The sequence below is a fragment of the Genypterus blacodes genome, unplaced genomic scaffold (genome assembly GCF_046128005.1).
Source record: "Genypterus blacodes isolate CSIRO-AG114 ecotype Tasmania unplaced genomic scaffold, CSIRO-AGI_Gbla_v1 ptg000003l_1, whole genome shotgun sequence".
Classification (NCBI taxonomy): Eukaryota; Metazoa; Chordata; class Actinopteri; order Ophidiiformes; family Ophidiidae; genus Genypterus; species Genypterus blacodes.
Window position 1 is genome coordinate 9257629 of NW_027466817.1, and position 20269 is coordinate 9277897.

At 46.8% G+C, this 20269-nt stretch overlaps 5 protein-coding genes across 8 annotated transcripts; 3 read left to right on the top strand and 2 right to left on the bottom strand.

Moving 5' to 3' along the window:
* Positions 1 to 156: 156 nt before the first annotated feature.
* On the top strand, positions 157 to 2903 carry srprb (SRP receptor subunit beta). Its single transcript, XM_076140854.1, has 7 exons — positions 157 to 357; positions 698 to 792; positions 1002 to 1079; positions 1167 to 1249; positions 1444 to 1580; positions 1837 to 1891; positions 2138 to 2903. The coding sequence occupies exons 1-7, from the start codon at positions 213 to 215 to the stop codon at positions 2346 to 2348; spliced, it is 804 nt and encodes a 267-aa protein (XP_075996969.1). The 5' UTR covers positions 157 to 212; the 3' UTR covers positions 2349 to 2903.
* Positions 2904 to 3286: 383 nt separating this feature from the next.
* wdr53 (WD repeat domain 53) lies at positions 3287 to 5636 on the bottom strand. Of its 2 annotated transcripts, none has more exons than XM_076140832.1 (3): positions 5574 to 5636; positions 4512 to 5010; positions 3287 to 4386 (listed from the first exon to the last, which is right to left on the bottom strand). In XM_076140832.1, the coding sequence occupies exons 2-3, from the start codon at positions 4995 to 4997 to the stop codon at positions 3706 to 3708; spliced, it is 1167 nt and encodes a 388-aa protein (XP_075996947.1). In that variant the 5' UTR covers positions 4998 to 5010; positions 5574 to 5636; the 3' UTR covers positions 3287 to 3705. The 2 variants fall into 2 exon arrangements, with proteins under 2 accessions (XP_075996947.1, XP_075996957.1); XM_076140842.1 differs by lacking the exon at positions 5574 to 5636 and adding an exon at positions 5538 to 5562.
* A 1473-nt stretch (positions 5637 to 7109) lies between these two features.
* Positions 7110 to 8865, top strand: neu4 (sialidase 4). The gene is made up of 3 exons (XM_076140877.1): positions 7110 to 7310; positions 7421 to 7676; positions 7764 to 8865. Exons 1-3 carry the CDS (start codon positions 7110 to 7112, stop codon positions 8816 to 8818), a joined length of 1512 nt encoding a protein of 503 aa, XP_075996992.1. The 3' UTR covers positions 8819 to 8865.
* A 2143-nt stretch (positions 8866 to 11008) lies between these two features.
* On the top strand, positions 11009 to 16005 carry lxn (latexin). Of its 3 annotated transcripts, none has more exons than XM_076140889.1 (7): positions 11009 to 11146; positions 14100 to 14267; positions 14358 to 14420; positions 14816 to 14990; positions 15194 to 15330; positions 15431 to 15493; positions 15703 to 16005. In XM_076140889.1, exons 1-7 carry the CDS (start codon positions 11009 to 11011, stop codon positions 15817 to 15819), a joined length of 861 nt encoding a protein of 286 aa, XP_075997004.1. In that variant the 3' UTR covers positions 15820 to 16005. The 3 variants fall into 3 exon arrangements, with proteins under 3 accessions (XP_075997004.1, XP_075997014.1, XP_075997023.1); XM_076140899.1 differs by lacking the exon at positions 11009 to 11146 and adding an exon at positions 13390 to 13491; XM_076140908.1 differs by lacking the exon at positions 11009 to 11146 and adding an exon at positions 13832 to 13981.
* Positions 11568 to 19688, bottom strand: gfm1 (G elongation factor, mitochondrial 1). Its single transcript, XM_076140865.1, has 18 exons — positions 19514 to 19688; positions 19263 to 19415; positions 18696 to 18828; positions 18406 to 18610; positions 18169 to 18285; positions 17913 to 18063; positions 17568 to 17722; positions 17367 to 17457; positions 17107 to 17244; positions 16720 to 16821; positions 16562 to 16618; positions 16305 to 16442; positions 16121 to 16203; positions 13029 to 13191; positions 12794 to 12938; positions 12542 to 12702; positions 12406 to 12459; positions 11568 to 12086 (listed from the first exon to the last, which is right to left on the bottom strand). Exons 1-18 carry the CDS (start codon positions 19586 to 19588, stop codon positions 11955 to 11957), a joined length of 2253 nt encoding a protein of 750 aa, XP_075996980.1. The 5' UTR covers positions 19589 to 19688; the 3' UTR covers positions 11568 to 11954.
* Positions 19689 to 20269: the final 581 nt, after the last annotated feature.

Consider the following 20269-nt stretch of genomic DNA (forward strand, 5'->3'; position numbering starts at 1 on the left):
TAACAGCGCATAATAATTAAAATAAATACGAGCTGTGTCATTGTTATTAAGTCCTAATTATGATTTCATAAACGTTAAACTGTCAGAGAGACGCCACAACTGACCGTAATGTGCGAGGCGGCGCCCCCTGCTGGACATCCAGGCGCCGTGCAGCCAGGCACCGCTAAAGGAAGCAGACGTGTCCCAGCTTTCAGGTCAGTGAGCGAGTAGACATGGAGGCGGAACAGGCAGACGTGGAGATGGCCGAGAACCCATTCGAACCGTTTATCGAATCCCTGTGGCAGCAAATGGAGGACCAGGATTCGGTGTTCCTGATCGGAGTGATCGTCGCGTTGGCGGTGGTTGGCATCACTTTACGTAAGAAAATCAGATACTCGGAGGCAGCTAGCGTTAGCCTCGTTAGCCCCCGTTGTCAGGCCGGGTAGTTAACTTATCCATATTTAGTTCCAAACCCCTCAGCAGGTTATTGGAGCTCAGGTTCGTCGTGGGGCCTCAAACCTTAAACCACAAAAATAAATAATAAATGTGTTCACTTTAGTCAGAACTTGTAATAGCCGCTAGCGGAATTAGCACGCGAGCTAACGACAGCAGCTGTCAAGTCTGTTTGAATCAACTGATTGGATATTAGCATAATTAGCATTTTAGGTTGACCTCGTGTGTGTCAGTGTGTTAACCAGTTTGTCTTTCTCCCCTCTAGTGTTTCTGAAGTACTTCCTCACCAGTAACACCGTCCGGACCGCCGTGCTGCTGGTCGGCCTGTGTGACTCCGGTAAAACGCTCCTCTTCAGCCGGGTGAGTCTCTGCTGTAGCGCCGCCACGTTGGCTCTCACACACGACGACGAATCAAACGGAACACCTTTTACAAATGAGCACACCAGCTCAACTAAACTGTTTCTATCGTGTTTATGCTCTGGTTTTCAGGATATGACATCATAATAAGCTAAATGGTGGTGCAAACTTTGTTAACACCTGCTTTATTATTGTTTGTGTGTTGTTGCCAGATGCTGTCAGGGAAGTTTAAGAGGACGCAGACCTCCATCACAGACAACAGCGCTCCATACAGAGCCAAGAACGACCGGGTACGTGCTCTCGGATCTGTGAGGCTGGTCCATCTCTCCTGAAGGCTGTGGTTGTTTACGTTTTGTCCCCTCTTCCCGTGACTCCAGGGCAGCAGCTGGACCCTGATAGACCTGCCGGGACATGACAGTCTGCGCCCTCAGTACCTGGAGAAGTTCAAGTCCGCGGCCAGGTGAGGACGTAGTCTGTTATCTGACTGTTATCTAAATGGAAGAGAGTTGAGAGAATGGAGTAGGTTAGTGGGTAAAGGGTTACATCAGAGTTTATGAGTGTACTGATAGGACACGGATGTTCTATTACAAACATGTCTGGGTCATTGAGCTCCTTGTACTTTAATCACCTCTCTCTTTCTCTCTCTCTCTGTAGAGCCATTGTGTTTGTAGTGGACAGCGCCATTTTCCAGAAGGAGGTGAGGGATGTGGCAGAGTTCCTGTACGTGTTGTTGACCGACAACGTGATCTCCAGAAACGCCCCGGCTGTGCTGGTGGCCTGCAACAAACAGGGTAAAGCTCTCATCTGCTTCTGAACCGCCATCACCACACAGCATCATACCTCCATCCCTGCAGATCAAAGTGTTTTAACGCTGTGCAGTTTAGTGGTGAACTTCAGAGGATTTGATGTTTGTTTTTTCAGTCAATAAGATGTTAAACATGACACATTTCCATCATAAATTAAGTGATTTCTTCTAGTACAATGTTATGGAATGGAACCTTAATAATCACTAAGGTTGGATATTTACATGTGTGTGTTATTTTGTAGATATCACCATGGCAAAATCAGCCAAACTGATTCAGCAGCAGCTGGAAAAGGAACTGTGAGTAACTTCATATTATTGTGCTATGTTACCTTTTATGTTAATATTTCCTTATTTTAAGATGGGTTGGCACTGTAGATTTTAGTAATAAGCGGTCAAAACCTACAGTCTCTATACTCACACTGTGCTTTCTGTACTTCCAGCTCCTTCTTTACATGCTGAAGTGTTTGCTTCAACTGCAATTTAAGGCATAAGTAAAGGATGTAGAGGAGGATAACATGGAACTGTGTGTGTGTTCTGTGGCAGGAATACCCTGCGAGTGACGCGCTCGGCGGCTCTGAGCTCTCAGGATGGCTCCATAGGCGGCAGCGTGTACCTGGGGAAGAAGGGGAAGGACTTTGAGTTCGGCCAGTTGGCCATCAAGGTGGAGTTCCTGGAGTGCAGCGCCCGCGGCGGCAAGGGCGAGGACGGAGACGCAGACATTGGCAGCCTGGAGAGAAGCCTGGCGAAGCTTTAGAGCGGGGTTACTCAGCGTTCGCCTCCAAAGTGCAGACGCAAAGAGGGTCGACGCTAGCAAGTCAGCGGGACGTCGGTCACGTCTGAACTGAAAACGGCGACACAAAGCGTGAAAGGACATTAAGGACTGCTGAGACAACAACAATCAAACTCTTGAAGTATTCGTGGACGTTAAAAATGATGAAGCAGCTTATAAGTTTGGTTTGCATTGCTGAGACGTTACAAATGACTGTTTGCTTGCAAAGTGCATCTGAATCCTTCCATGTTAATTTGGCTTGTATAGAAAATGTTTGCTGCGCCGACTTTAGGTTGACTGAAGTGTTTGTTCTGCATATTTGCGAGTGGATTGATTCAACATCACACAAAAGGCAACAAAGTGCCTCACGTTATGTTAAAGTGCACAGACTGAGCCTGCTGACAGGTCGGCCTGCGTCTGAGGAGAATACAGTGCATCTTCACTGAATGTATGGACCTATGGTGGTCACACCACAATACAGGTTCTGTTTGTTTGTTTGGCTTGATTAAAACTCTTTGATAAAACAAAGATATATGTTTACGCAAATGAAGTCCGTCTTCTTATGGGAAAAGTCAACTTTGAAAGAGTTTAGAGTGTTGATGTAGAGCAGCTCAGCTTAGAGGTGAACAGATGCATCCAGCCAGACAAAGTAAAGCTGCTTCCATTTATTCCTTTAAATAATCACAGATCGCTCAGCATCGCGGCCAATAATTCCCTCTGTTTTACAAATGTTAGTTCTTCTCATAAGACTTTAATTTCCTCAGTTGCTGCCTGGACAAAATGGAAACGGCTGTGATGCTGAGTCACTCTGTTTGCATCACTTTGTTGTTCAAACAAACGTATTTCCATCAGTATGAGCCAGCAAAATTGAGTGTACAAACTTTTATTTATATTTATTTTGAAAATTGGGTTTACCAGCAATATTTCACAATTTCCATCAAAATAGTTAAAGAAATATGCTGTGTTCAAGTAGCATTGGAAAACGGGATATACCGACTTTAATCAAGCAGCCGACGAAGCCACAGTTACAATTCATAAACTCTGGATTCTTCATGATGCACAAGTTGACGCATTCTGGCAGAAGGTGACGTTCACGCTGATGAACCGGAAATAAACCTGGAAATAAAAACCTGATGCATTCGTTTTTGTTCATGCGCTAAAGCAAGACTTTGCCATTTGGTATTTCCCACCCTCCAAACGGCACTCAAACGCATCAGGAGCTACAGTGGGTGATTCAGCTCGTTCCTCACAGGACCTACATCACCGCCGTGCGTTTTCTCATGCTCATTAGAAACAATACAATGAGTTCAAGCGACGTGTTTGCGACCGAAAGTGCATCATTCTACAGTCCGGACAGACTGTAAACACTCAGGCTGCAGCTCTGATCTGCCACCACCAGGCTGGGTTCTCCCCTCAGCACAGCAGGGCACAGCCAGTTCACCTTGCTGCCGTGGTCCATGCTCAGCCTGGGTCCAGACTTCTTCACTTCCTCTGTGCCTGTTGCCTCCTCTTCCTCCTGCTCCTCCTCTTCTTCTTTCCCTGCTTGCACCTGGGTCGGGCTCTTTGCCTTTACCTGCGGCTGCTCTCTGCCCCTCACTCTGTTCTTACCCTTCCTGCGATGGGCCGGTGTAACTCCAGGTTTGGCCTTTGCCTCTGGAGACATGACCGGGTGCTGACTGAGGTCCCACAGCGCCACCTGGCCGTCGTTCCCCCCTGTGGCCAACCAGTACGGGTGGGAGAGGAAACTAATGAAGTGGGCCTGCGAGGCTCCCTGACTGTGAGCCTTCACCGCCCCCTGCTGTTCAAGCTTCGAACCGCCGCCGACTCGCATCAGATGAACCCGCCCGTCCTCCGCCGCACAACCCACGATGTTCCCACAGCTGGACACGGACACACAGTGGGCCAGAGGCGGGTTGAACAGCTGCCCTGGTCGCTGCTGATGCTCCTCCTCTTCTTCCTCCAACACCTGCTGGAGGTTTAGGGTCCAAAGTGGACGGGTCTTCTGCAGACCCCACAGCATCACCTGAAATTATACAACATACAAAACCAAACCTGTTAGTGAACTCAATAAAGTTTCTAACCAGCAGTAAAATATGAAATTTACAATGAACTAAAGTAGAGTTGAAAAGCTAAAAGCAATAATCTGACCTGCATGTCCAGTCCAGCAGACAGCAGGTTGTTGGGTCGGTGAGGCCTGAAGGCCACAGAGGAGCAGATGTTTGTGTGTCTACGCAGAGTCCTGAACACTCTTCCTCCAGGAAGCTCCAGGACCAGGACCGCCCCAGAGTCATCGGCCACCGCCAGGGCCGTGCCCGTCTCATTCAGCGCCAAGGCGTTGATCTCCTCCTCCCCCACGCCCTGGAACTCCTCCGCGGCCCCCTTCAGGTTCCGGGGGTCCAGCACGCTCACCGCCTCACCGTGGGACACGTAAAAACGAGACGCTGCAGGTGAGAACACCACGCTTGTGCAGTCCTCCTCGTCTGACAGTGTGAGACGGCCTACGACAGTCCCCTCTGGGCTCCACACCGTCACCTCGCCACCCTCAGAGCCTGAAGCCAGGAGACCATCAGGGCCACCGGAGACCCCAACACAAAGGATGGAGGAGGAGTGGCCCTCACACCACTGCCTGGCCATGCTGAGCCCGAGACTGGAGGCAACAACACACACAACACACTTATACAAGATGGAACACAGGAGAGCCTAAAGTCAGAATATTGACATGTAAACAGACTCAGAACTCTAAATTTAATAAAGAAATAACTAAATATTTTAATTAATTAAGCCTGTAATGTCTATGCGTGTTCCTGATATACTCGCTCAGTCTAATTGTCAGTTTGACATTGTCAACACTTTGTTGTGTTGTTCTGATCATGTGAGCTCACTTATCACTGACATCTTTAGTTAGTAAATATAGTCTGACTCCAGTCTTGGTTAATCCGCTCTCACACAAACACCTGTGAATTCATCTGAATAAACCCAAATTACTATTTAAAACGTTAAACAACAAACTAATCGCACCAGGAGCCCGTGTGATCACAGCAAACCCGTTAGCCTAGCCTGCTAACCTAGCCTGCTAGCTCGCTAAAATGACGCAGCCGCCGTGGGAACAAACGCGTCGTTCTGAGTGAAGCTGTCGGTGTTTGGAGCGAATCTCGGTCCGTTCGGTTTACTGACATTGACGTTAACTGCACGAGATCATAACGACGCTACCTTAACAAGAGCTGTCAGAACTTCAGCAGAATGCCATGTGGGCTGCGTCGCTCACTGATGACATCACGTTGTTTATGTTTTTTCGTCTGTCAGCAAGTTTCTTCTGAAATTTCGTTTTAATTTAAAGACTCTTGTTTTGGGTTATATTTGATTAAAATTGTATTTACTTGTTCGCTGTTAATTGATTTTTTTAAAATTCTGGTAACATATTCTATTCTTGTTTTAATGTACCTTAAGCAGTATTTAATGTATTTATGTACGTTTTGTACATTGTGACTCTGCTCATTAAGGTTGTGGTCAATGATTTATCACCTATCTGTCATCAATAAAGTTCCAACTGATTTGATAAAGGAGGAATTAAGTATTTTCCAAAGATGCAATTCAACCTTAAACATACACATGATCCTTTGAAGGAGGAAGGAGGTGGAGGTCAGATCCTGCTCTGCTTTTACTTTCTAAGGAAGCACAATGGCGGCTGAGCGCTGATTCATCCAAAGCTGCAGATGTGATGAGTGCGGCCCATTTCAGGGTCAGTGAACAGCAAACACTGCCACAATGAACATACGACAGAAAGAACCAGCTATAGCTTTCATACACACATACACACACACACACACACACATACACACAGCAAAGTCATGCTGTGAACCCCAAATGCTGACACATATATTCATACAAACCAGCAGCAAGTCTCACACACACATACACACACACACACACACTGACTGTAAGTATCCTGCAGCCATTTTTAATCTTTATCTGCTCACGACTTGAACATTGGTCATTATTTTCTCTGTGATGTATTGGTAGTGTTTCTTTATATGAAGCTGGCGTGATGATGGAGGTGTGAGGTAAGTGAGTGAGTGGCGTTGCAGATTTATAATAATATCTGAGAGTTTGTGTTTAACTGGCGCTTCACTTCAGAACGCGATCACATTTGAGCGTCTTGGCATTGAGGTTGCTCGTGTCTGATTAGAAGCAAGCAACATAATTAAAATATTGTGAAAAGAGAAAATCTTCATTTCAATGATAGAATAAGAAAATGTATTTTACAAAATCAGCTTTCCCTTCGCACGTCACCCCTTAAAAGAGAGTGGCGTCTCACAAACAAAAGCTTTGATGGCCTAGAGACTGTAAATGTGAATCTACGTTTTATGTAGTTAGTAGGATAGTATAGTAGCATAGTTTTTACTTTAGTATACAGGTAAAAACTATCTGTGTGTCCGTGTATGTTACTGTGACTTAATGTGCTGGTGTGTGTATACTGCATCTCATATAGTATTTCACCTTTGTAGATTTTAACAGTTGTGATTTCTATGTTTATACTTCAATAAGATTAATATAACTGTGTGTGAGACAAAATTAAACAGAATCACTGCTTGAGTTCTGAGGTTTGTGAATGGTATAAACGTTCTGATCCTGAGTGTGACTTCCAGCAGCAAGAGATGATGCTTTAGGAACCATGTGTGCCGTTATTGATGATCTTCCCAGTTCTCATGTGCAGTATCTCTTCCTTTCACTCACACAGGAGAGGGAATGAGGTCGCCCAATCTCCCGGCGAGGTCGGTGCTGTTCCGTAAGGAGCCAAACGGTGTGACGTACCGCGTCCCTGCGCTGCTCTACCTCCCTCCGTCCAGGTCCTTCCTGGCCTTCTGCGAGGAGAGGCTGAGCCCCTCCGACTCCCAGGCTCATCTGCTGGTCCTGAGGAGAGGATCCTTCTACAGGAACTATGTGGAGGTCAGCAGGCTTCACTCAGGACTCATTCACCTGCACATCTAAGGCTGAGGTACAAGTATTCTCACTCTGCTGCTTACCTCAGTACAGCTCACTTCCTGTCTCTGCCTCAGTGGGAGGACATGCGTGTTCTGGGCACCGCTCACCTCCCTGGCCATCGTTCCATGAACCCGTGTCCGGTGTATGACGAGTTCACGGGTACGCTCTTCCTGTTCTTCATTGCCGTGCTGGGCCACACGTCGGAGAGCTACCAGCTGGTAACGGGGAACAACCTCACCCGCCTCTGCTACGTTACCAGCGCTGATGGGGGCGACACCTGGAGTCCTGTCACCGACCTCACCAAGAGGGTCATAGGAGACACCATTAAAGGTGAGGTCATGATCTCTGATGTGCTCTGAGTCAGTACAGCAGCTGAAGGTTCCTCTCTCCTCTCTCCTCCCCTCTCTCTCCTCTCAGAATGGGCCACCTTTGCCCTGGGTCCGGGCCACGGCACACAACTGAAGTCTGGACGTTTGCTGGTTCCTGCCTACGCCTACCACATCGAGTGCAGAGAGTGTTTCAGTAGGGTCTGCCAGACGACTCCCCGCGCCTTCTGTTTTCACAGTGACACCCACGGGCGAACCTGGCAGTTTGGGAAGGCGGTGCCGGGGCCAGAGAGTGTGGAATGTCAGGTGGTGTCGGTGGACGGAGAGGACGGGACGAACGTGTTGTACTGTAACGCTCGCAGTCCCTTAGGCAGCAGGGTGCAGGCCGTCAGCGTGGACCAAGGAGCCGTTTTTCAGGCAGGTCAGCTGGTGCAGCGGCTGGTGGAGCCTCGAAATGGTTGTCACGGTAGCATTGTAGGGTTCCCCGCTCCCTTACACCTACACCATCAGTTATTACAACCAAATCACAGCTCCAGACACTGGACACCCTGCACTGCCCACCCAAAGAACTCCAAACTGGCTACAAACTCCACCAACTTCAGTTGTGGTGACTCCATGCCAGACTCTCAGACATCCACTCGCTTGTCACCCAACTCCACTTCCACGCCAAACTTCCTCCCCCCCACTTGGGTGGTTTATTCTCATCCAACATGGCCAACAGCACGAAAGGATCTCGGGTTGTTCCTCAGTCTGTTTCCCCGTGACCCAGACAGCTGGCGTGGTCCCTGGGTGATCTACGAGGGACACAGTGCCTACTCTGACCTGGCCTACCTGGAGCTACCCCCCTTTCCCGGCGCTCCGCCCGCTGTGGCCTTCGCCTGTCTGTTCGAGTGCGGCACCAGGACGGCCTACGATCAAATCTGCTTCAGTGTTTTCACTCTGTACGAGCTGATCGATAATCTGCCTCGCAATGCTCCGCTCAGAGGGGACAGTGGCGAATGTCAGAGACATCACAGGACAGGACAGCAGGGAGTCAAAGTCCCTGAGACAGACTGGAGACACAAGAGTCAAAGTACAACACAACTCTTCAAGACGCCTCCTGTGAGGAAGAGGAGAAAGCTGAGCGAGTTGTGTTCTGTGTCTTAAATGTCCTATATAAGTTTGTTCACAATATTAACAAGAACAGAACCTTATGGGTCGCTGTAGTTTTAAGTTCATTAGATTTGAAAACAAAAGTTGAAAAACAAAAACTAGGAACCATCTCACTAAATTTAGTCAACAAAGGGAAATTTTATATTTTTTTCTCCGAGCAAAAATCCCAAAATGTCCCAACAAGGTCCAAATGTAAAATCAAAAAATGCCACAGGTGTGTGTGTACATGAATAATACTAATAAGATAAAATGACTATGTCAGATAATAAACAATAATCTAAACGGTACTTTTTTACTTGAGCTGCAACATAATGAGCGAGCATTTGGTTGGTTCACAGACGTATGAGGGATCAGAGCTGCAAAACTCACTGTTACTTTATGAGGAAAGACTCAATTTACACAAAAAGCGATACAAACATTCAAAACACCCCATCAGAACTATTTGTGTTAAAGAAAAAACTTCAATCACTGAGTAGAGTGAAGCCAGTTGGGCTGTTTTCCCTCAACATAAGCATGCAAATTGTAATAAATGCTTTTAAACTGATATACTGTGTGACGTCATCTATCTCTGTGGTAAGCAGCTGGACAATAAACTGTACGTCAGTCACCTGCTGACAGTGACTGATCCCTTACTCATCTGCTGCCTCTGTTGGGCGGTCACTCTGTTTTGTTTTGCTTGTTACTGGAGTTCAAACCACAAACAAATGCAGAGCAAGATAAAGAACCAAACCATCCACAAATTATTGACACAGAAAATATGAATCTGGTAGCTTAATTGTTTACTCATTAACAAGCTATAGAGCCATGGGATGTTTGAATGATCTTTCTGTTTCACTCTGTACTTTTTCATTGTGTCATACTGTCCTCCAGCTGACGTTGGGCGTGATAACGATGTTGCTCACCTTCACATTGCTAGATTAAGAAACTGGGCTTGAGTTAAGTAGCAGATAAGCAGATAAACACTTTTCTTAGATCACCTCCTTAAGCAAAGTGAAGAAGAATTAATTTCTATAAAAACACGAAAGCATTCAAAGCACAAATCTGCCAAGATCAAATACTCATCTCTGAGTTGCCAAATCCTGCATTTCTGTCTACATTTATCTTCTGTAATTTGACTGGTTGACCTTGAAAACCTCCCAATAACTTGAATATTCTTTGGGGAGATATTAATGGAAATCAATAATCAATGATTTCTGATGGAGCTGATCTGATCCCAAGCCTACTGATCAAAATCCAGATCCTACTGATCCAGATCCAATGGCAGAGAGTCTCTGATACTACCTTGTGGTAACCCAGTGTAAACACAGGACAATCAGCCTGAATGATTGTCTATGACCTAAAAAAATGTTTTAAATGTATGAATTGTTTTTAGTGTGAATGCATGGGGTCTCAAACCCAGTGCCAGGCTTCTCTTTGGATCACCTCTCAAAAGGTTTCTTTCCTGTTCTTCTTTGGGGTTGGGTCAGGAACCTCTGATGTGTGGACCTGTAAAGCTCTTCGGAACACTGTATGTGAAATTAAGTTAGAAATATAGACTCAATAATCCCTAAACCTAAACTACAGAATCTATTAAATGATATAAAACTTTGAATTGTAACTTGTATTGTGTTACATGCTGGTATGAAATATGTATTTTCATGCTCATATACTCGACACACCTTAGCACAGTGGTTCCCAAAGTAGGGGGCACGACCCCTAGGGGGGGCGTGAATAACTTCTGATCTATAAAAGGGAGGGGGGGCCAAAGAAAAAGTTTGGGAACCACAGCCTTAGCACATTTGGCGGCTTGGGTTGCATAACATTTGGAGGCCGCAAGTTGGAATTTCCAAAAATTCAACTCATCAAGCCGCACATTAATCGCACCCGTTTCACCAGCAGAATCTCTCTACAGGCTGACCGATCCTGACCTGAACAGTCGTTCCTGGAATGGTGACAAAAAACATTTGTCAACCGATGCCGTAAGCGAACAGCATGAGTGCACACAGAACCAGATGAGCTGGAGCAGTTTGTCATAATAAGATAAGACAGAAATAAACAAGAAGACAGGAAGATCTGGAGAGCCTCTCATGTCTCCTCCTTCCTCTGTTGCGTAAGTGCCCAGTGGACAAAGCTTCATTTCCCCGCCTGCACTCTGACAAACAAGTTCTCATCTCGTAGTTCTAGTGCTGAGATTTACAAGTTGCAATGACTTTGAAGATCTTTGTCTTGCTGGCTGTGGTCACTGGGGTGCTTGGCAACACCAACGCGGCGGCCATAACTGGAGCTGACCCCACAGAGCAAACCACCAGGGTGCCGCAGGACAACACGGTGACCTCTGGAGAGGTGAGTGGACGGGCAGCTCAAGCCACGACTCCTTTAGGCCAGCATGATCGATCAGTTTGAAAATTGATGCTGAATATTTTGACTATTGTGTAGTTATTTGTATGTATTTGAGACAATGAGACATTATAACATAACAAACTCCTAACTCCAACTTCAGATATAGACCAGTAAATAGTGCACTGTCTCTTTAAGACGCGACGCCTTGTTTAATTGGTTATCCCCCAGTGCAGAAAGAGCACGAATGAAATGCTCAGAAAAAGGCAGAAGTTGCCAAATAATCAATTAAATTTACCTTTAATCAATGTCTTTCTAATTGAGTAGATAATAAATGCATTTGACAACACAAAACTGCGGCAGAAAAACCTCCATTTTCCACTGATCAGCTGCTTCCTGTAGATGAAAAACAAAGAAGCCACACTGATAAAGACAAAACTTCTTTATCACAATAATCACTACATGGAGAGCTCTCTGTACATAGCACAGACGCTGCAGTGCGCTCAACTCCAAACGCTGGTGTCTCTGCCACCATCTCATACGACAGTGGCCAGAGGGTGTAGAGGTAATAAATATACTTTTTAGACATTAGGGGGGGAATTGGTTAAACTATGTAACTAAAGTATGTACAATGTATGGATTCAGGGCAGCTCCACAAATGAAAGAATACTTGTCGAGCCTTACATGATGAGTGTGTGTGTGTGTGTGTGTGTGTGTGTGTGTGTGTGTGTGTGTGTGTGTGTGTGTGTGTGTGTGTGTGTGTGTGTGTGTGTGTGTGTGTGTGTGTGTGTGGGGACGGAGGTTTGGACAGTTTTCAGCTCTTCCACTTGTTCTTCTTAACGGGCAGTTGACCCGTGGCCTCCAGGTATTTGTGGATGAGCTCCTCTTGTGTTCCCGACAGACAGGGCTGATACCTGGTGAAGTCCATGGTGTACTCGCCCTTTCCCTGCACAGCCAATCACACACACAGGGTTAGATCTGAGGGACATATTGACCATTTTTTGTCCTGCAGCTCTACTCTCCTACGGGTTTATAAAAATATCTTTGAGTCTAACTCTATAAGGCATCGCTGGCCAAGATTTGGCAGATTAAGACGCAAATCAAAGTACAGCAGCTTCACTCTTTAAAACATTATTACACCAAGAAGACAAAGAAGAGTTACATGATGTCAGATAGGCTTAAACCAAACTCCCATTAAAGTGACAGTGCCTATGGTCCATAATTAGCTGGATGGAAGCAGGATCAGTGTTTGAGCTCAGTCTCACCTCAGTGCAGGAGCGGAGCTCTGAGGCGTAACCAAACATGTCGTTTAGAGGAATCTGTGGACGGGAAATGTGTCAATAAGCAACCAAAGGATCGATAATGTAGAAGACTGAAGGAGGTGAAGATGTGTTGACTCACATCAGCATAGAGAGTGAAGTATCCTTCAGCTCCATCCTGTCCCGAGATGACACCATGGCGACGGTTCACTCCAGCAATGACCACGCCCTGGAACTCCTGAGGTGCCACGACCTCCACAGACATGATTGGCTCCAAGATGGCGGTGTTGGCCTTCTCCATGGCTGAGGACATAGGGAAACCAACACAGGTCAAAGGTCAGAAGAGCTTGACACAGATACATTACAAACTGAAAAGCTCAGGTCAGAGTGAAACCTTGTTTTAGAGCGCCCTCTCCTGCACGGATGAAGGAAATCTCATTGGAGTCGACCATGTGATGAGCTCCGTCTGCCAGGATGAATCTGACCCCGGAGATCTTGTGCCCGCTCAGAGGTCCTTTCTCACAGGCCTCCTTGAAGCCCTGCGGCATGATGGGAAGAAACCAGCGATGAGGAACCGTGAGATTCATAAATACATTATCTGAGCGAGGACAATGAAGCTTCACACAAACCTTCTCCACAGCAGGTATAAACTGTTTAGGGATGTTTGTTCCGACAGTCTGGTCTTCAAACTCCAGCTTGATGTTATTTTCCGTGTCCATAGGCTCCAGGACCCCGATTACTTTACCGTACTGCCCGGAGCCGCCAGACTGCTTCTTATGGGTGAACTCAAACCTGTGGAGAAAACGTCACATAGTGTGAAGGAGATGTACAGTATACAAGGATGAATTTAACAGGAGGGGTGACACGTGGCTCTACTGCTGCTTTCACATGCATTTCACTCATTTTCATGTCCTGTTATCATCTCTCTGGTGCTGCATTTGAATTGAAAAGAGTTATTAAAAAAGAGGCCTGTCCCTTTAAGAGGGGCTGGGCTAAGCAAACAGTCAGCGAAACAGGAAGTAAACTCCACTCCCATGAAACAGCAGCTGGTGTGTGTCGGACAGATGAAGTAACTCAGCGTTCCGGTAACAGGCAAGACCTTGTTCTAATGAAAACACTAATACCATTAATACCTCTGGTTCTTTTCTTTGTGTCTTTCCTGACAAAGTGTCATGACAAAGTGTCTAAGGAAGTTACATTTAGGATGACTTATCGTTTTAAATTCCACAATTTAGGTTTATGAAGTTTTAAAAATAACAGTGACACTCTTGTGCTTTGTTGCAGGAAGTGGATGCATTTATATCTCTGAACATTGACAGAATTGGGTCTTTCTTAGGAATTGCTTTTTGAATCACATTCCTCTCATACAGCCGAAGGGTCAGCCTTCTTATTAACATGTTAATAATTCTTAACATAAGTTCTGCATCATATTTTCGTAATATATGTTTCTGTAGATTACCGTCACGCTTTAAATAAAGTTAAACAAAGTTCTCATTGTGTCAAACCGTTTCTTCTCTGGGGAGAGACGGCCCGACCAGAATTTCCACCTTGCTGACACCTGAGGGTCAGAGTCCATCAGAGGGTGGGCGGCTCCATCCCGGCTCCCTGAAGCAGTTTCTATCCTTTCCCTCCCTCCCTCGTCCCCTGACTCACTCTCCCACTCTCTCTCTCTCTTCCTGTTTCTGTGGATCAATCTGCAGTTCGTTGGGGAGTCGGCTGAAGACGACGTGATGGCGACCGGAGAGCTGAACACCAATCACTACCCGGCTAATAGGGCAGCCAAGGTGGTCCAGCACTACCTCAACACCCGCTACGGCTCCCCCTGCAGGCTGTTCGGACTGCAAAGGGTGCACAGGGGCAACGCAGAGGTCGAGCTGAGTTTGTTTAGTTCATACGAGGGACCGACGAGTTGTCTGAAGGACCAGGTGCTGAACTGTCGATTGTGCTTTTCCTTTCAGGAGACGGCAGAGTCTGGGAGGAAGTATGAGCTGGAGATCTCTGTGCAGGAGGTGATCAGTAATGTAAGTCCTGCCTCAATGTTTACCTGCTGCCAGACATTTACTACAACGATTCATTTTTGTCCGTCTCTGAGGCAAAAATGCAAAGAAGACGTAAGCTACACTCCACTTTGACTTAAAATATGATTGATGATTGTTATTGAAACTTCCCAGGCCTTTGCTTAATCTGTAGCTTTAGAGGGAACACGTCTAACCAGGCCTGCTGCTGCTTACGTAAGAGTGGATAACAGTAGGTTGTTTATGTTGTAGTCTGGTGAAACTCAAATGCTACCAGGGCAACATTTGACCGCACCTTTGCTACGTCCAACTCCCATCATTTATCAAAACTGTCCTTCATTCATCACTGTGTTTACCCGTGTTAACTCCTCTGCCTCGTCTCTTTTGCCACTTTCTTCCAGAGTACGGCGAAGTGCAGCGCAGAGGTTTTGTTTGCGATTGGCGGCCAGAGTCCACCCGACGTCCAGACGTCCTCGTGTGAGGACATCTCAAAGATCAACACCACAGCTCAAGAGGAGGCCTTGTATCAACAGTACCACGCGAGCAACAGCCTGATGTCGGCAGAAAGTTTACCTGGTAAGCGTAACAAAACAAACACCAGCACATCTGCGCCGTTTCAAACATTCTTCTAATGCCATAGACAACCATTCAGACTGCTTGTAAGAGAGCAAGATCTTTCACGTTACTATGGGGATGTTTTCAAGGTCAACCAGTCAGAGATGCAGGTTTTATCCATTGTGTCTCGTTAACATGGCGTCCTGCGTGTTGTGGTTTGACAGACAGTTACGGTCACATCGATCCTGACCTGAAGCCTCTGTGGCACCTGGGATCTGTGGCCTCCAGCTTTGTCATGCTGGAGGAATCCACTGAAGACACTCTGTACAACATGGCTCAGGTGGCCAACGTCACGCAGCTGGTGAGGCCTGACCAACGTTTAACAATCCACAGCTGATGAGTCGCTGTCATTTCACAGGAGGAAGTGGATTTACTTGACAGATGTGTTTGTGCTTTAACAGAAAACCGAGAACGACCAACTGAAGTTCAACTACCACGTCCTGCTGCATGACATGGTGTCCCAGGTAATCACTGATCAATACCCAACACTGTGTTTCCACCTCTTAATACAGGACTAGTTTTTGTCAATAAAGAGACCGTGCCTAAAACAACCTGTTTTCACTCAGTGTGCACAGTGCAAGTGTGAAGAACATTTATCTCATTTTCCGCAGCTGTAACAATTTCGAAGTAATTTTTTCTTTTTTGTTTTGTGTTAATTTTGGTTTTCTTACAGGAAATCCTCCACTGGAAGCTGCTGGTCACCTGGTCTCCAGCAGGGGGAGTCAATGTGCTGCAGAGGGAGCAGATGCCTAAATGTCACGAGTGCGAAAAACCTCCTAACGCAATCTGAAGCGTCTCGGCACAGACGTCACGCATTCAGATGCTAACGTGTATGTAAATGTGCTGATGGGGCAAACAGCAGGATTCTGTTGACGCTCGCAGCGCAAACGTGCAACGTGATGTTGACGCCTTTGATGTGTTTTCTGCTTTTGGTTTGTGCTGTATGTCAACCCAATTAAACAGTTTATAAATACAAGGCAAGTTCTTATTTAATGCGTCTGTGTGTGGGTGTGTGAGCGTGTAAGAGTGTGAGAGAGGAAAAAGTGTGTGTTAGAGAGAGAAACAGAGTGTGTGTGTGTGTCATTACTTACGGTACAGCTTCAGTGATGGTCTCTCTGAAAGCCACTTTAGGTTTCCCCATCACACAGGGACAGTTATATTCTCTCTCCATCCTCTGAAGGACAAAGACATAAAACACCATAAAGACTCTCTCTCTCTCTCTCTCACATACATACACACACACTCTCTCTCTCTGTCTCTCTCACACACACACACCTGAGAGTAGATCTCCAGGTGCAGCTCTCCCATGCCTGAGATGATGGTCTCTTTGCTCTCTGGGTCATAATTAATCCTGAACGTTGGATCTTCTCTGGTGAAGCGGTTGATGCCTTTGGAGAACTTGTCCATGTCGGTCTGAGCGAGACGACAGAAGGGAGAGACACTAAGAGACGCAACTTTACACTCCAGATGCAGATATGACACACGTGACGTCACACACAGAGGCCACGACGCAGCACGGATCATTGGTTTACCTTGTTGACAGGCTTCATGGACATGGAGATGACCGGCTCAGGTACGTGGATGGACTCCTGGAGGGCAAAAACATGTCAGGTGAGGAGAAACTGATAATGTTAAACACATTAGAGGGAGGAATGAACACAGGACTCTATTCAGGACTGGAGCTCCTCACCATGGAGAGGTTGGAGTTGGTCTTGGACGTGAACGTGTCTCCGCTGGCACAGTCGATCCCAAACAGAGCACAGATATCTCCTGCATACACCTCATCCACATCCTGCACACAAAGGGAGGGAGAGGAGGAGGATGATGAAACTTTTTATCTTATCTAAGCAGTCACATTACAGAGAAAAAAAATTCATTTAATTTCGTAATTCTGTGCGTCTGGACTGAAGGACGATGGAAACATCAGGTTGCGTCACAGCAGATATCTGACTGATAAACACACAAATGAGGAACTGAGAGCGCTTCGAGACATGCCGCTTTGCAAGTCCCAACACACAAACCACAACGGGAACACAGCGACCCTTCAGAGTGTGCAGACACCTCCGTGTGTTCTCACCTCCATCTGATCAGCGTGGAGACGCACCAGCCTCTGGACTCGGACCCGTTTACTGGTGCGGGTGTTGTAGATGTACTCGGCCTTCTTCAGGCAGCCCTGGTACACTCGCACGTACGTCAGCTGACCAAACTTGCCCGCCTGGGAGACGACACGTCCAAAAGAGAGAAAAAAGTCTGAATTGACAGTGTATTGACGGAAGTATTGCAAATACACAGCTGCAGAAACGAAAACGTGCAAGATCGTTGGCCTCGGCGCTTTACCTCCAGTTTGAAGGCCAGACCCACAAAGGGGCTCGAGGCGTCTCTGGTCGGGTCCATTTGAATCTTTTCTTGCGATGTTTCACTTGAATCTCTGACACAATAAGAACACAACAACATGAGAGGGGAAAAGTTCTCCGGAAGGGTTTTACTAAATACAACCGATATGTGTGCGAGAGCAGGAAACCGAGCCACAACTCTTACTCGTTGTTGAAGATGGCGTAGTTCTTGACCTCCGTGGGGTTGGGCAGGTAGTCCAGCATGGCGTCCAGAAGAGGCTGCACGCCTTTGTTCTTCAGCGCCGTGCCCACCAACACCGGGCTGAAGAGACGCTGCACCGTGGCCCTGCGGATGGCAGCCTTGGTGACAGCGAGGCGACAGAGAGACACACACACACACACACAGAGAGAGAGAGGGAGAGGGAGAGAGAGAGAGAGAGAGAGAGAGACAGAGAGAGAGAGAGAGAGAGAGAGAGAGATTTGAGGTCTTTTCAATATCCTCGACACAATCCGAACAAGCTTAATCGTCTACTCCCTCAGTTCTGCACACCTTCAGCTGGTCGTTGGTTGGAATCTTCTCCTCTAAGAACATCTCTCCCAGGAAGTCATCTGCGTTGGCGACACACTCCACCAGCTCTTCCCTCCTGTCAGCAGCCTCGGCGCGAAAATCGGCGGGGATTTCATCGTAGCGGATGTCCTGACTGCAGAGAGGCGACAGCGAGGGGCGGGGATTAGAATTACACAGTTCTGTATTTGGAAGCTCGGAGGTCAAAGGTCAACGAGCCCTTCTCAGCTGATTCTCTTACCCAAAGGGGCCGTCAAAGTACATGCTCCGCTCCTCCACCAGGTCGATGATTCCTCTCATGTTCCCCTCCAGGCCTATGGGGATGTTCACAAAGGCTGCGTTGTGGTTCAGCTTGGTCCTGAAGGCAGAAACCGGAAAACACAGCAACATAAGAAACACCAGAGAGGAAAGAGTTTACGGAGGTGAAGTCCAAAATCTGTATCAATATTCTCAAAATCAACTAATCGTCAGACTGAACCTCATCTGCTGCAGGGCTCGGCTAGGGTTGGCTCCCATGCGGTCCAGCTTATTGATGAAGGTGAGGAAGGGGACGCTGTAGCGCTTCATCTGCCTGTTCACCGTCATGGTCTGACACTGGACTCCTCCCACCGCACACAGCACCAGCACTGCGCCGTCCAGCACGCGCAGCGCTCGCTCCACCTCGATGGTGAAGTCTACGTGACCTGGAGAGAGCAGCAGGTATGTGACGTCACTTCCTGCGATCAGAGCTGCAGCGTGTGCAGACGAGCGAGGGTTTGATTTGAGTACCTGGTGTGTCGATGATGTTGATGTTGTGATCCTTCCACTCGGTGTATGTGGCAGCTGACTGGATGGTGATACCCCTCTGCCTCTCCAGCTCCATGGAGTCCATAGTGGCTCCAACGCCATCTTTACCCTTCACCTATATGCCACAAGAGGAAACAGCTGCTGTATATCTATGTCACATGATACTACTTGACCAATCATGTCAATTTTTCCCATGGAAAGACAAGTTTCATACTACAAATGGTGTTGAATGTTAAGTGATAGGATAAATTCTCTACCTACATGAGATAAATGTGTTACCAATAACCAAAAAGTGAGCAAAACTTATGAATATAACTAAATAAACAGTAAATATATTACTAAACATAGTTCCGCTTCCAGCTTTCTTCTATGGTTTCTGTACATTCTGGTTTACTGGCTACTACACTGCCCCTAGTGGACGAGTAAAGTGTGTGCACGTATATAACAAAATGTAATTGGAAAGGAAAGGAAAGTACGTAATATACTGAGGGGACGTGGAAAGAGAATGAGCGCTTTGAGACGCACCCCCGGCTCCTCCAGCCTCCTTACCTCATGGATCTCTGCTATCCTGCCCGTGTAGTAGAGGACGCGCTCGGTCAGGGTGGTCTTCCCCGAGTCGATGTGCGCGGAGATCCCGATGTTTCGGATCGTTTCGTTGGGGAAGAAACCGGAGGAACATGTCCGGCAGCTGTTAATGAGTACCTGCGGGAAGAGGCAGCGAGAGAGGGCGATCGATATCAGACCGCTGTCCGGTCCGGTCCCGGTCCCGGTTAGGAAAGCAGTGTGCTAGCCAGCGTTACCTGTTTCAGAGTGACGCTTCCCGGTGCAAGAAGATGAGTTTTCCCCAAGGAGAGTCCCGCTCGTAGCACCCTCATTGCGATCGCGGCTCGGGGGTGGCTGGGGTCACTTCAGTCCTTTTCCCCTGACAGCCCGGTGAAAGTCACGCTGAACGACAGCGAGCTCTGTAACACGACTTCCGGGTCTACGGCGTTTCAGACGTGCCAAAAAGAGTAGGTAGTAGTAGGATTTCGCGTTTAAAAAATATAATTACAATTACAATATTATTACCCTACAACACAACATTAATCACAATAATTTTCACTTGTTAATTATGTTTAGCCTGTTGACTTAATTTTCTTGATCCTACTTTTATTGTAAATATGTATTTTGTTTCCATATTTAAGGAATTTTATACTAAGGAATTTCCAGCTGATGGATTGGAGGAGCAAAATAGGCAAAGCGGCCATGTTACTGCTGCAGAGTGAATAAAATTAATTTCAACTAAAAGCTTTAATATGCCCGATAAAGCCCTGGCTCAGCGTTTAGAGACATAAGCACAATCAGGTCAGTGAACCTTTTAATGAACCACTGTTTATCAGGGCTGGAGTGTTAGCAGACTTAAAGCTACAGTACCTCACTTTGTCAATCTTTGACAAATCATCTTTGTCTCCTGACACCAATTCAAAAATTCATTCCTGTGTGAAAAACAAGTCTCAGCTGATACAATCCAGTTCATAGTCAACCTTTGGGCGTCATTAACACATGAGAGTTCAGCT